The sequence below is a fragment of the Oncorhynchus gorbuscha genome, linkage group LG09 (genome assembly GCF_021184085.1).
Source record: "Oncorhynchus gorbuscha isolate QuinsamMale2020 ecotype Even-year linkage group LG09, OgorEven_v1.0, whole genome shotgun sequence".
Taxonomy (NCBI): Eukaryota; Metazoa; Chordata; class Actinopteri; order Salmoniformes; family Salmonidae; genus Oncorhynchus; species Oncorhynchus gorbuscha.
This window is the reverse complement of record NC_060181.1, coordinates 646,553-661,650: the sequence shown is the minus strand read 5'-3', so window position 1 is coordinate 661,650 and position 15,098 is coordinate 646,553. Positions and strand designations below refer to the sequence as shown.

The window sequence follows — 15,098 nt, the reverse complement described above, 5'->3', positions numbered from 1 at the left end:
CAGCATAGGTAACTGTACAGGTAACAGTACAGGTAACAGAGTAGGTAAAGTTGTAGGTAACATTGTACGTAAAGTTGTAGCTAACAGTACAGGTAACAGCATAGGTAACTGTACAGGTAACAGAGTAGGTAAAGTTGTAGGTAACATTGTATGTAAAGTTGTAGCTAACAGTACAGGTAACAGCATAGGTAACTGTACAGGTAACAGTACAGGTAACAGAGTAGGTAAAGTTGTAGGTAACAGTGTAGGTAAAGTTGTAGCTAACAGTACAGGTAACAGCATAGGTAACTGTACAGGTAACAGAGTAGGTAAAGTTGTAGCTAACAGTACAGGTAACAGAGTAGGTAACTGTACAGGTAACAGAGTAGGTAAAGTTGTAGCTAACAGTACAGGTAACAGAGTAGGTAAAGTTGTAGGTAACAGTGTAGGTAAAGTTGTAGCTAACAGTACAGGTAACAGCATAGGTAACTGTACAGGTAACAGTACAGGTAACAGTACAGGTAACTGTACAGGTAACAGTACAGGTAACAGTACAGGTAACAGAGTAGGTAAAGTTGTAGCTAACAGTACAGGTAACAGAGTAGGTAAAGTTGTAGGTAACAGTACAGGTAACAGAGTAGGTAAAGTTGTAGGTAACAGTACAGGTAACAGAGTAGGTAAAGTTGTAGGTAACAGTACAGGTAACAGAGTAGGTAAAGTTGTAGGTAACAGTGTAGGTAAAGTTGTAGGTAACAGTACAGGTAACAGTACAGGTAACAGAGTATGTAACGTTGTAGCTAACAGTACAGGTAACAGAGTAGGTAAAGTTGTAGGTAACAGTACAGGTAACAGAGTAGGTAAAGTTGTAGGTAACAGTACAGGTAACAGAGTAGGTAAAGTTGTAGGTAACAGTACAGGTAACAGAGTAGGTAAAGTTGTAGGTAACAGAGTAGGTAAAGTTGTAGGTAACAGTACAGGTAACAGTGTAGGTAAAGTTGTAGGTAACAGTACAGGTAACAGTACAGGTAACAGAGTATGTAATGTTGTAGCTAACAGTACAGGTAACAGAGTAGGTAAAGTTGTAGGTAACAGTACAGGTAACAGAGTAGGTAAAGTTGTAGGTAACAGTACAGGTAACAGAGTAGGTAAAGTTGTAGGTAACAGTACAGGTAACAGAGTAGGTAAAGTTGTAGGTAACAGAGTAGGTAAAGTTGTAGGTAACAGTACAGGTAACAGAGTAGGTAAAGTTGTAGGTAACAGTGTAGGTAAAGTTGTAGCTAACAGTACAGGTAACAGTATAGGTAACAGTACAGGTAACAGTACAGGTAACAGTACAGGTAACAGTACAGGTAACAGTACAGGTAACAGAGTAGGTAAAGTTGTAGGTAATAGTGTAGGTAAAGTTGTAGGTAACAGTACAGGTAACAGCATAGGTAACTGTACAGGTAACAGTACAGGTAACAGTGTAGGTAAAGTTGTAGGTAATAGTGTAGGTAAAGTTGTAGGTAACAGTACAGGTAACAGCATAGGTAACTGTACAGGTAACAGTACAGGTAACAGAGTAGGTAAAGTTGTAGGTAACTGTACAGGTAACAGTACAGGTAACAGAGTAGGTAAAGTTGTAGGTAACAGTGTAGGTAAAGTTGTAGCTAACAGTACAGGTAACAGTGTAGGTAAAGTTGTAGGTAATAGTGTAGGTAAAGTTGTAGGTAACAGTACAGGTAACAGCATAGGTAACTGTACAGGTAACAGTACAGGTAACAGAGTAGGTAAAGTTTTAGCTAACAGTACAGGTAACAGCATAGATAACTGTACAGGTAACAGTACAGGTAACAGTACAGGTAACAGTGTAGGTAAAGTTGTAGGTAACAGTACAAGTAACAGAGTAGGTAAAGTTGTAGGTAACAGAGTAGGTAAAGTTGTAGCTAACAGTACAGGTAACAGCATAGGTAACTGTACAGGTAACAGTACAGGTAACAGAGTAGGTAAAGTTGTAGCTAACAGTACAGGTAACAGCATAGGTAACTGTACAGGTAACAGTACAGGTAACCGAGTAGGTAAAGTTGTAGGTAACTGTACAGGTAACAGTGTAGGTAACAGTACAGGTAACAGTACAGGTAACAGTGTAGGTAAAGTTGTAGGTAACTGTACAGGTAATAGTGTAGGTAAAGTTGTAGGTATAGTTGTAGGTAAAATTGTAGGTAATAGTGTAGGTAAAGTTGTAGGTAACAGTACAGGTAATTTAGTTTCTAACCTTTAGTCTTCCTGCGGTTCTGTTTCCTTTCCTCATCTCTGATCTTCCTCTCAGCTCCCTGGAACACACAAACATATTAATGATTGGATGGCTGGATTAATAAATGAATGAGTGGATGGATGAATAAATTAAAATGTGGATGGATGGATGGATTAAAAAATGAATGAGTGGGTGGTTGGATGGATAAATTAATATGTGGATGGATGGATGGATGGATGGATGTATGGATGGATGGAGGGATTAATAAATGAATGATTGGATGGATGAATAAATTAAAATGTGGATGGATGGATGGATTAAAAAATGAATGAGTGGTTGGTTGGATGGATAAATTAATATGTGGATGGATGGATGGATGGATGGATGGAGAGATTAATAAATGAATGATTGGATGGATGAATAAATTAAAATGTGGATGGATGGATGGATTAAAAAATGAATGAGTGGTTGGTTGGATGGATAAATTAATATGGATGGATGGATGGATGGGTGGATGGATGGATGGAAGGAAGGATGGAGGGATGGATGGAGGGATGGATGGAGGGATTAATAAATGAATGAGTGGTTGGTTGGATGGATGAATTAACATGTGGATGGATGGATGGATGGATGGAGGGATTAATAAATGAATGAGTGGTTGGTTGGATGGATAAATTAATATGTGGATAGATGGATGGATGGATTAATAAATGAATGAGTGGTTGGTTGGATGGATAAATTAATATGTGGATGGAGGAATGGAGGGATGGATGGATGGATGGAGGGATGGATGGAGGGATTAATAAATGAATGAGAGAACAGATGGTTGGATTAACCAATAAATACATTGACGGATGGATGGATAAAAAAAATGAATGGGTGGACGGATATATGTATTTATGTATTTATAAATGAATGAGAAGATGTATAAATTAATGAGTGGAAGAATGGATTATTAAATGAATAAGTGATGGAAGGATGGATGGATTGGTAAATGAATGAATGGATGGATTAATTAATAAATTCATTTTTGAATGGATGGTTGAAAAAGATGAATGACTGGATGTATGTGTAACGTTTGTCGTTGGGAGAGAGAGAGGAGGATCCAAGGTGCAGCGTGTCAGGAACCGGTTACGAACCCAGGTCTCCGGGGCAGGCATTGACGAAAGTGGCAACGTCTTCTCTTATGGTAGGCCACCAGAATTTACGCTGTATGAACTCCAAGGTGCGACCTACGCCCGGGTGACAGGTGAGGCGAGAGGAGTGCCCCCACAGAAGGACCTGAGTCCTCACTGCCTTGGGGACAAACAACCGATTGGCAGGACCTCCTTTCGGGTCCGGTTCAATAGCTTGAGCTCGTCTCACGGTATCCTCAACTTGCCACGAGATCGGAGCCACGATCTTAGCAGCAGGAAGGACAGGCATGTCCGTGTCATCTCGAATGGCAGGAGCGTAGACTCGGGACAGGGCATCCGGTTTGAGATTCTTCGACACGGGCCGATAGGTGAGGATAAACTGGAATCGATTGAAGAAAAGAGACCATCTAGCTTGTCTAGAGTTCAACCGCTTCGCCTGCTGGATATACTCCAGATTTTTGTGGTCCGTAAGCACTTGAAACGGGTGAGAAGCCCCCTCGAGCCAGTGTCTCCATTCCTTCAATGCCATCTTAACCGCTAGGAGTTCACGATCCCCCACATCGTAGTTCCTCTCAGCCGAGGTAAGCCGGTGTGAGAAGAAAGCGCACGGATGAAGCTTCTTGTCTTCACCCCTCTGAGACAGGACAGCTCCAACACCAACCTCTGAGGCATCTACCTCCACCACAAACGGTTCATCCGTAGTCGGTAGTATCAGGATGGGAGCAGAGAGGACGCGCTGCTTGAATCCTTGGAAGGCCGTCTCAGCTTCTCTTCCCCACAAAAACCTTGCATTGCCACCCTTGGTTAAAGCTGAGAGAGGGGCTGCCACCAAGCTGAAGTTCTTGATGAACCCGGGGTGGGCCAATCCGCTACCGCCCCTACCTTCCTGTGGTCCATTTGGACTCGACCGGGTTCCACTACAAATCCCAGGAATTGTACTCGGGATGAATGGAATTCACATTTTTCCGGCTTAATGTACAGATGCCTGTGTAGGAGGCGTTAGAGTACTTGTCTGACATGCTTAGTGTATTCTTGAAGAGAGCTCGAAAAGATGAGGATGTCATCCAAGTAAACGAACACAAATATGTTAAGCATATCCCTAAGCACATCGTTTATGAGCGCTTGGAACACCGCTGGGGCGTTGGTCAGGCCGAAGGGCATCACCAAGTATTCATAGTGACCAGTAGGTGTGTTGAAAGCGGTCTTCCACTCGTCACCAGGTCTGATCCGTACAAGATGGTATGCGTTCCGCAGGTCAAGCTTAGTGAAAACAACTGCTTCCTGGAGCAGCTCGAAGGCTGTGGCCATAAGGGGTAGCGGGTAACGGTTACGGACGGTTATGGCATTGAGTCCCCGGTAGTCGATGCAAGGACGTAATCCACCGTCTTTCTTGGCCACAAAGAAAAACCCTGCTCCCGCCGGGGAGGTGGATGGACGCATGAGGCCTGCTTCCAGAGCGTCCTTGATGTAGGTATCCATAGCAGCTCGTTCGGGTGGAGATAGGGAAAAGATCCGACCCCTGGGAGGGCAAGTGCCCGGAAACAGTTCGATGGGGCAATCATAAGGTCTATGGGGTGGTAGCATGGTGGCCCTCTGTTTGCTAAATACCAGTTTGAGGTCATGGTAACACTCGGGAACTCGGGTCAGGTCGATGGATTCTAAAGACTCGGGAGTAGAACTCGGGGGAATTCGGGAAAATACAAGTAGCTTGGCACATAGGACCCCACTGCTTGATAGTGCCCACAGACCAGTCGATGTGAGGGTTATGGCTGTGAAGCCAGGGGTATCCAAGGACGAGAGGGAACTCGGAACAGGAGATCAAATGAAAGTTCATCAATTCCTGGTGTTGTGAAACTGAAAGTCGCAAGGAGGTAGTGACATGAGTGACAAGTCCGGATCCCAAAGGGCTTCCATCCAATGTAGTTACCCTCATGGGGTCACTTAGAGGTTCAGAGGGGAACGCCATTCTCCTTCGCCCAGACACCATCCATGAAGTTACCTGCGGCTCCAGAGTCTACCAAGGCTTGAAGGTGAAGCTTGTGGTTGTCCCAGGAAAGGGTGACTGGAATGAGCAGACGGGAGTTGGACGGATGGGAGGAGGTTATGTTTCCCGTTACAGTTCCCCCCGGTCTGTACGGGACAGAGTGTTTCCCTGGAGCCGGTACAAGTGGAACGGAAATGGCCCGGTTTGCCGCAATATAGACAGCGTCGCTCCCTCATCCGGCGGTCTCTCTCAGCCTGGGAGATGCGTCCAATCTGCATGGGTTCCGGTGGAGCCAGCGAGGATAAAGGTGGGGACTCGAAGCTGGGACTGATAGGGGCTAGAGGTCTACGGTTGAGTTCTCTCTCTCTCAGACGCTGGTCAATGCGTGAGGCAAACTTGATCAGGGACTCAAGATTGTCCGGTGGTTCCCGAGTGGCCAGTTCATCTTGGATAGTGTCGGAAAGGCCTTTCAGAAAGCACACCGTGAGCGCCTCGTTGTTCCAGCCACTCGCTGCTGCCACCGTGCGGAACTGGATGGCATAGTCCGTCACGCTGCGCCGACCTTGGTGGAGAGTCAGGAGCTGTTTGGCTGGGTCAGGACCACTGCTTGGGCCTTGAAACACTCGTTTGAATTCCTCAGCAAAGGCAGAGTAGCTGGCACAGCAGGAACTATGGGCATCCCACACAGCAGTAGCCCAGGCCAGGGCTTTTTCCGACAGCAGGGTGATGATATATGCGATCTTAGACCGGTCGGTGGGGAACGACGAGGGTTGCAGCTCGAAGGAGAGAGAACATTGGGTGAGAAACCCTTTACAAGCACTTGGATCACCTGAGAACCGTTGGGGAGGTGGAAGACGAGGTTCAGCCAGAGGGTTAACTGCCATGGGTACGTGAATCTGAGGTACTGGGACGGGAACTGTTGCCGGGGTAAGTCGATCAGATATCTGCTTTATGGAAGTCAGCATCTCCGACAGAAGATGAGAATGTCTAGCCATTAAGGCCTCTTGCTGAACCAAGGCGGCTTCGTGGCGTTGGACAGTCTCCTGGTGGTGGGACAGCATGGCAACAAGGTCCTGGGAACTAGCTGCCTCTGGGTTCATTTTTTGGCTCTGTGTTTCTGTCAGGACCCGGTTACGAACCCGGGTCTCCGGAGTGAGAAACAGTCACTTAACCAACTGAGCCACGAATAGTCGGCAGAACCCAGAAGATGAGGCAGACACAGCAGTACTTGAGACGGTGTATTTAATGAAGTAAAAAGTGAAGTTCTTCAGGAAAACATGTAACTCCACAACCTCAAAAGGAATCCTACAAGAACAAAGGAAATCCTCCAAGACAAAAAAGGTAAATCCACAAGGTGGAAGGTAAAGCACAAAAAGCCTCAAAAGATACTCAAAAAACAAACAAACAAGAACAAAAAACAGAATTCCACAAGAGAGTCCACCGGGATCAACAAGAGTTCTCAGAGTACTAGGGCTGGGCGCTAACATACAAACACAGAGCAAAGAACAGAGGAAAACAAAGGGTTTAAATACAATCAGGGGAAACGAGGCACAGGTGCAAATAATAATGGGGATCAAGGGAAAACAAAAGGTCAAAAGGCACAATGGGGGCATCTAGTGACCAAAAACCGGAACAACCCTGGCCAAATCCTGACACAGCGTGGTAAGTATACACATATTCTCTTTTAATCAAAACGAATACTCGAACAAAAACAACAAAACACGAGAACAAAACGAAAACAGTCCTGAACGGTGAAATACTAACACCCACACAACACAAGTGGGAAAAGGCTACCTAAGTATGATTCTCAATCAGAGACAACTAACGACACCCGCCTCTGATTGAGAACCATACCAGGCCAAACGCAAACACAACATAGAAAACGGAACATAGACCACCCACACAACTCAAGCCCTGACCATACTAACCCCCCCCCCCCAAGGTGGAAAACATGGCTCAGAACGTGGCAGTATGTATGACAAAAGGTCAGAACGTGACAGTATGTATGTATGGATGGGACGATGAATTAATATATGAATGAGTGGATGGATGGAATAATATATGAATGAAGATACGAATGGATAAATAAATGAGTGAGTGGATGGATCGATGGAATAATATATGAATGAGTGGATGGATGGATGGATGGGTGGATTAATAAATGAACGAGTGGATGGATGGATTAATAAATGAAAAAGTGGATGGATGGATTAAAAAATGAATAAGTGGATGGATGGATGGATGTAACGTCGTTCTTCGTTTGTAGAAAGAGAGTCGGACCGAAATGTAGCGTGGTGGTTACTCATGACTTTAATGAAAAAAGTGACACATGAAAAAACTAAACAAATGCAAAACAACAAAACGGAACATGAAACCTAATTACAGCCTATCTGGTGAAACTACACAGAGTCAGGAACAATCACCCGAAACCCAGGCTACCTAAATACGGTTCCCAATCAGAGACAACGAGAATCACCTGACTCTGATTGAGAATCGTCTCAGGCAGCCAAGCCTATGCAACACCCCTACTCAGCCGTAATCCCAATTATACAAAAACCCCAATACGAATCACAACATATAAACCCATGTCACACCCTGGCTTGACCAAACATATAACGAAAACACAAAATACAATGACCAAGGCGTGACAATGGATGAATAAATGAATGAGAAGATGGATTGATTGATTAACAAATAAATTACAATATGGATAATGGATTAATATATGAATGAGTCGATGGATGGATGGATTATTAAATTAATGAGTGGATGGAGGGATTAATAAATAAATGAGTAGATGGATGGATGGATGGATGAATTAATAAATGAATGAGTGGTTGGTTGATGATGGATGAATACATGAATGAGTGGATGGATTCCTAAATTAATAAAATGATGATTGGATCGATCAATAAATGAATGATTGGATAGATGGATGGATTAATAAATGAATGAGTGGATGGATGGATTAATAAATTAATGAGTGGATGGATGGATTAATAAATGGATGAGTGGATGATGGATGGATTAATAATTGAATGAGTGGATGGATGGATGGATTGATAAATGAATGAGTGGAGGGATGGATGGATTAATAAATGAGTGAGTGGAGGGATGGATGGATTAGCACTCACTTCCGTCATCATGAAGTGCTTTGAGAGACTAGTCAAGGACCATATCACCTCCACCCTACCTGACACCCTAGACCCACTCCAATTTGCTTACCGCCCAAATAGGTCCACAGACGATGCAATCTCAACCACACTGCACACTGACCTAACCCATCTGGACAAGAGGAATACCTATGTGAGAATGCTGTTCATCAACTACTGCTCGGCATTTAACACCATAGTGCCCTCCAAGCTCGTCATCAAGCTCGAGACCCTGGGTCTCGACCCCGCCCTGTGCAGCTGGGTACTGGACTTCCTGATGGGCCGCCCCCAGGTGGTGAGGGTAGGCAACAACATTTCCACCCTGCTGATCCTCAACACTGGGGACCCACAAGGGTGCGTTCTGAGCCCTCTCCTGTACTCCCTTTTCACCCACGACTGCGTGGCTACGCACGCCTCCAACTCAATCATCAAGTTTGCGGACGACACAACAGTGGTAGGCTTGATTACCAACAACGACGAGACGGCCTACAGGGAAGAGGTGAGGAACCTCGGAGTGTGGTGTCAGGAAAATAACCTCACACTCAACGTCAACAAAACTAAGGAGATGATTGTGGACTTCAGGAAACAGCAGAGGGAACACCCCCCTATCCACATTGATGGAACAGTAGTGGAGAGGGGAGTAAATTTTAAGTTCCTCGGCGTACACATCACAGACAAACTGAATTGGTCCACCCACACAGACAGCATCGTGAAGAAGGCGCAGCAGTGCCTCTTCAACCTCAGGAGGCTGAAGAAATTCGGCTTGTCACCAAAAGCACTCACAAACTTCTACAGATGCACAATCGAGAGCATCCTGGCGGGCTGTTTCACCGCCTGGTACGGCAACTGCTCCGCCCACAACCGTAAGGCTCACCAGAGGGTAGTGAGGTCTGCACAATGCATCACCGGGGGCAAACTACCTGCCCTCCAGGACACCTACACCACCCGATGTCACAGGAAGGCCATAAAGATCATCAAGGACAAAAACCACCCGAGCCACTGCCTGTTCACCCCGCTATCGTCCAGAAGGCGAGGTCAGTACAGGTGCATCAAAGCTGGGACCGAGAGACTGAAAAACAGCTTCTATCTCAAGGCCATCAGACTGTTAAACAGCCACCGCTAACATTGAGTGGCTGCTGCTGCCAACACACTGACTCAACTCCAGCATACGTAGAATGTATGCACACATGACTGTAAGTCGCTTTGGATAAAAGCGTCTGCCACTTTAATAATGGGAATTGATGGGAAATGATGTATCACTAGCCACTTTAAACAATGCTACCTAATATAATGTTTAGCCACTTTAAACAATGCTACCTAATATAATGTTTACATACGCTACATTATTAATCTCATATGTATATGTATATACTGTACTTTATATCATCTACTGCATCTTTATGTAATACATGTATCACTCGCCACTTTAACTATGCCACTTTGTTTACATACTCATCTCATATGTATATACTGCACTCAATACCATCTACTGTATCTTGCCTATGCTGCTCTGTACCATCACTCATTCATATATCTTTATGTACATATTCTTTATCCCCTTACACTTGTGTCTATAAGGTAGTAGTTTTGGAATTGTTAGCTAGATTAATTGTTGGTTATCACTGCATTGTCGGAACTAGAAGCACAAGCATTTCGCTACACTCGCATTAATATCTGCTAACCATGTGTATGTGACAAATAAAATTTGATTTGATTTGATTTGATTTGATTTGAAATGAGTGAGTGGATGGATGGATTAATAAATGAATAAGTGGATGGATGGATTAATAAATGAATAAGTGGATGGATGGATTAATAAATGAATAAGTGGATGGATGGATTAATAAATGAATAAGTGGATGGATGGATTAATAAATGAATAAGTGGATGGATGGATTAATAAATGAATAAGTGGATGGATGGATTAATAAATGAATAAGTGGATGGATGGATTAATAAATGAATAAGTGGATGGATGGATTAATAAATGAATAAGTGGATGGATGGATTAATAAATGAATAAGTGGATGGATGGATTAATAAATGAATAAGTGGATGGATGGATTAATAAATGAATAAGTGGATGGATGGATTAATAAATGAATAAGTGGATGGATGGATTAATAAATGAATAAGTGGATGGATGGATTAATAAATGAATAAGTGGATGGATGGATTAATAAATGAATAAGTGGATGGATGGATTAATAAATGAATAAGTGGATGGATGGATTAATAAATGAATAAGTGGATGGATGGATTAATAAATGAATAAGTGGATGGATGGATTAATAAATGAATAAGTGGATGGATGGATTAATAAATGAATAAGTGGATGGATGGATTAATAAATGAATAAGTGGATGGATGGATTAATAAATGAATAAGTGGATGGATGGATTAATAAATGAATAAGTGGATGGATGGATTAATAAATGAATAAGTGGATGGATGGATTAATAAATGAATAAGTGGATGGATGGATTAATAAATGAATAAGTGGATGGATGGATTAATAAATGAATAAGTGGATGGATGGATTAATAAATGAATAAGTGGATGGATGGATTAATAAATGAATAAGTGGATGGATGGATTAATAAATGAATAAGTGGATGGATGGATTAATAAATGAATAAGTGGATGGATGGATTAATAAATGAATAAGTGGATGGATGGATTAATAAATGAATAAGTGGATGGATGGATTAATAAATGAATAAGTGGATGGATGGATTAATAAATGAATAAGTGGATGGATGGATTAATAAATGAATAAGTGGATGGATGGATTAATAAATGAATAAGTGGATGGATGGATTAATAAATGAATAAGTGGATGGATGGATTAATAAATGAATAAGTGGATGGATGGATTAATAAATGAATAAGTGGATGGATGGATTAATAAATGAATAAGTGGATGGATGGATTAATAAATGAATAAGTGGATGGATGGATTAATAAATGAATAAGTGGATGGATGGATGGATGGATGGATGGATGAATGAATAAATGAATGAGAAGATGGATTGATTGATTAACAAATAAATTAAAATATGGATAATGGATTAATATATGAATGAGTCGATGGATGGATGGATTATTAAATTAATGAGTGGATGAAGGGATTAATAAATAAATGAGTAGATGGATGGATGGATGGATGAATTAATAAATGAATGAGTGGTTGGTTGATGATGGATGAATACATGAATGAGTGGATGGATTCCTAAATTAATAAAATGATGATTGGATCCATCAATAAACCAATGAGTGGATGGATGGATGGATTAATAAATTAATGAGTGAATGATTTGTTAAATTAATGAGTGTTTGAATGGATGGATCAATAAATGAATGAGTGGATCAATGGATGGATCAATAAATGAATGTGTGGATGAATGGATGGATTATTAAATGAATGAGTGGATGGATGGATGAATAAATTAATGAGTGGATGGATTAATACATGGGTTGAGTGGATGATGGATGGATCAATAAATGAATGAGTAGATGGATGGATGGATTAATAAATTAATGAGGGACCCAGCGTTGTCTGGGTTTGGCCAGGGTAGGCCATCAATCTAAATAAGAATTTGATTTTAACTGACTTGTCTATTTAAATAAAGGTTACATTTAAAAAAATGAATGCGTGGATGGATGGATTAAAAAATCAATAAGTGGATGGATGGATGGATTAATAACTGAATAAATGGATGAATGGATGGATTTAATAACTGAATAAGTGGATGGATGGATTAATAACTGAATAAGTGGATGGATGGATTAATAAATTAACTAATAGATGGATGATTAATAAATATGAGTGGATGGATGGATTAATAAATTAACTAATAGATGGATGGATTAATAAATATATGAGTGGATAGATGGATGGATTAATAAATAAATGAGTGGATGGATGGATTAATAAATACATGAGTGGATGGAGGGATTAATAAATACATGAGTGGATGGATGTATTGATTAATAAATTAACTAATAGATGGATGGATTAATAAATAAATGAGTGGATGGATGGATTAATAAATTAACTAATAGATGGATGGATTAATAAATACATGAGTGGATGGATGGATTAATAAATTAACTAATAGATGGATGGATTAATAAATAAATGAGTGGATGGATGGATTAATAAATTAACTAATAGATGGATGGATTAATAAATAAATGAGTGGATGGATGGATTAATAAATATATGAGTGGATGGATGGATGGATTAATAAATTAATGAGTGGATGGATGTATTGATTAATAAATTAACTAATAGATGGATGGATTAATAAATAAATGAGTGGATGGATGGATTAATAAATACATGAGTGGATGGATGGATTAATAAATATATGAGTGGATGGATGGATTAATAAATATATGAGTGGATGGATGTATTGATTAATAAATTAACTAATAGATGGATGGATTAATAAATAAATGAGTGGATGGATGGATTAATAAATTAACTAATAGATGGATGGATTAATAAATAAATGAGTGGATGGATGGATTAATAAATACATGAGTGGATGGATGTATTGATTAATAAATTAACTAATAGATGGATGGATTAATAAATAAATGAGTGGATGGATGGATTAATAAATTAACTAATAGATGGATGGATTAATAAATACATGAGTGGATGGATGGATTAATAAATTAACTAATAGATGGATGGATTAATAAATAAATGAGTGGATGGATGGATTAATAAATTAACTAATAGATGGATGGATTAATAAATAAATGAGTGGATGGATGGATTAATAAATATATGAGTGGATGGATGGATGGATTAATAAATTAATGAGTGGATGGATGTATTGATTAATAAATTAACTAATAGATGGATGGATTAATAAATAAATGAGTGGATGGATGGATTAATAAATACATGAGTGGATGGGATGGATGGATGGATTAATAAATATATGAGTGGATGGATGGATGGATGGATTAATAAATTAATGAGTGGATGGATGTATTGATTAATAAATTAACTAATAGATGGATGGATTAATAAATAAATGAGTGGATGGATGGATTAATAAATAAATGAGTGGATGGATGGATTAATAAATACATGAGTGGATGGATGGATCTGTGATGCAGCTTCACATCCAACAACACTGATGATAATTATTACAGTTTGAAACTAGTCTCACCAGACTCTGTGAGAAAATATTGCAATTCTAGTTGATTGTTTAACATGCCGAAGCCACCAGGAGGATGCAGAGAGTCAGGAACTCTGGGATGGATTCTGAGATTCTAACAGTACAGGGGAGGATGCAGAGAGTCAGAAACTCTGGGACGGATTCTGAGATTCTAACAGTACAGGGGAGGATGCAGAGAGTCAGAAACTCTGGGACGGATTCTGAGATTCTAACAGTACAGGGGAGGATGCAGAGAGTCAGAAACTCTGGGATGGATTCTGAGATTCTAACAGTACAGGGGAGGATGCAGAGAGTCAGAAACTCTGGGATGGATTCTGAGATTCTAACAGCACAGGGAGGATGCAGAGAGTCAGAAACTCTGGGATGGATTCTGAGATTCTAACAGCACAGGGGAGGATGCAGAGAGTCAGAAACTCTGGGATGGATTCTGAGATTCTAACAGTACAGGGGAGGATGCAGAGAGTCAGAAACTCTGGGATGGATTCTGAGATTCTAACAGTACAGGGGAGGATGCAGAGAGTCAGAAACTCTGGGATGGATTCTGAGATTCTAACAGTACAGGGGAGGATGCAGAGAGTCAGAAACTCTGGGATGGATTCTGAGATTCTAACAGTACAGGGAGGATGCAGAGAGTCAGAAACTCTAGGATGGATTCTGAGATTCTAACAGTACAGGGGAGGATGCAGAGAGTCAGAAACTCTGGGATGGATTCTGAGATTCTAACAGTACAGGGAGGATGCAGAGAGTCAGAAACTCTGGGATGGATTCTGAGATTCTAACAGTACAGGGGAGGATGCAGAGAGTCAGAAACTCTGGGATGGATTCTGAGATTCTAACAGTACAGGGGAGGATGCAGAGAGTCAGAAACTCTGGGAATGGATTCTGAGATTCTAACAGCACAGGGGAGGATGCAGAGAGTCAGAAACTCTGGGATGGATTCTGAGATTCTAACAGTACAGGGGAGGATGCAGAGAGTCAGAAACTCTAGGATGGATTCTGAGATTCTAACAGTACAGGGGAGGATGCAGAGAGTCAGAAACTCTGGGATGGATTCTGAGATTCTAACAGTACAGGGGAGGATGCAGAGAGTCAGAAACTCTGGGATGGATTCTGAGATTCTAACAGTACAGGGGAGGATGTAGAGAGTCGGAAACTCTGGGATGGATTCTGAGATTCTAACAGTACAGGGGAGAATGCAGAGAGTCAGAAACTCTGGGATGGATTCTGAGATTCTAACAGTACAGGGGAGGATGCAGAGAGTCAGAAACTCTGGGATGGATTCTGAGATTCTAACAGTATAGGGGAGGATGAATCATAGGGCAAGGAGGAGATCTGAAGATCGAAAAGCAACTCTTCAGGACTAAAAGTTCATTAGTGAAGTGGGTCATGACGGAGCTAGAGATCAGAGGTCAG

At 41.2% G+C, this 15,098-nt stretch overlaps 1 protein-coding gene across 1 annotated transcript in view; it reads right to left on the bottom strand.

The window, feature by feature from the left end:
- The window catches only part of grhl2b (grainyhead-like transcription factor 2b), a 134,763-nt gene that overhangs the window by 51,529 nt on the left and 68,136 nt on the right, over positions 1–15,098 (bottom strand). Inside the window, 1 exon segment of the mRNA XM_046361270.1 lies at positions 2,234–2,291. Within this exon segment, the coding sequence (XP_046217226.1) occupies positions 2,234–2,291 (58 nt within the window).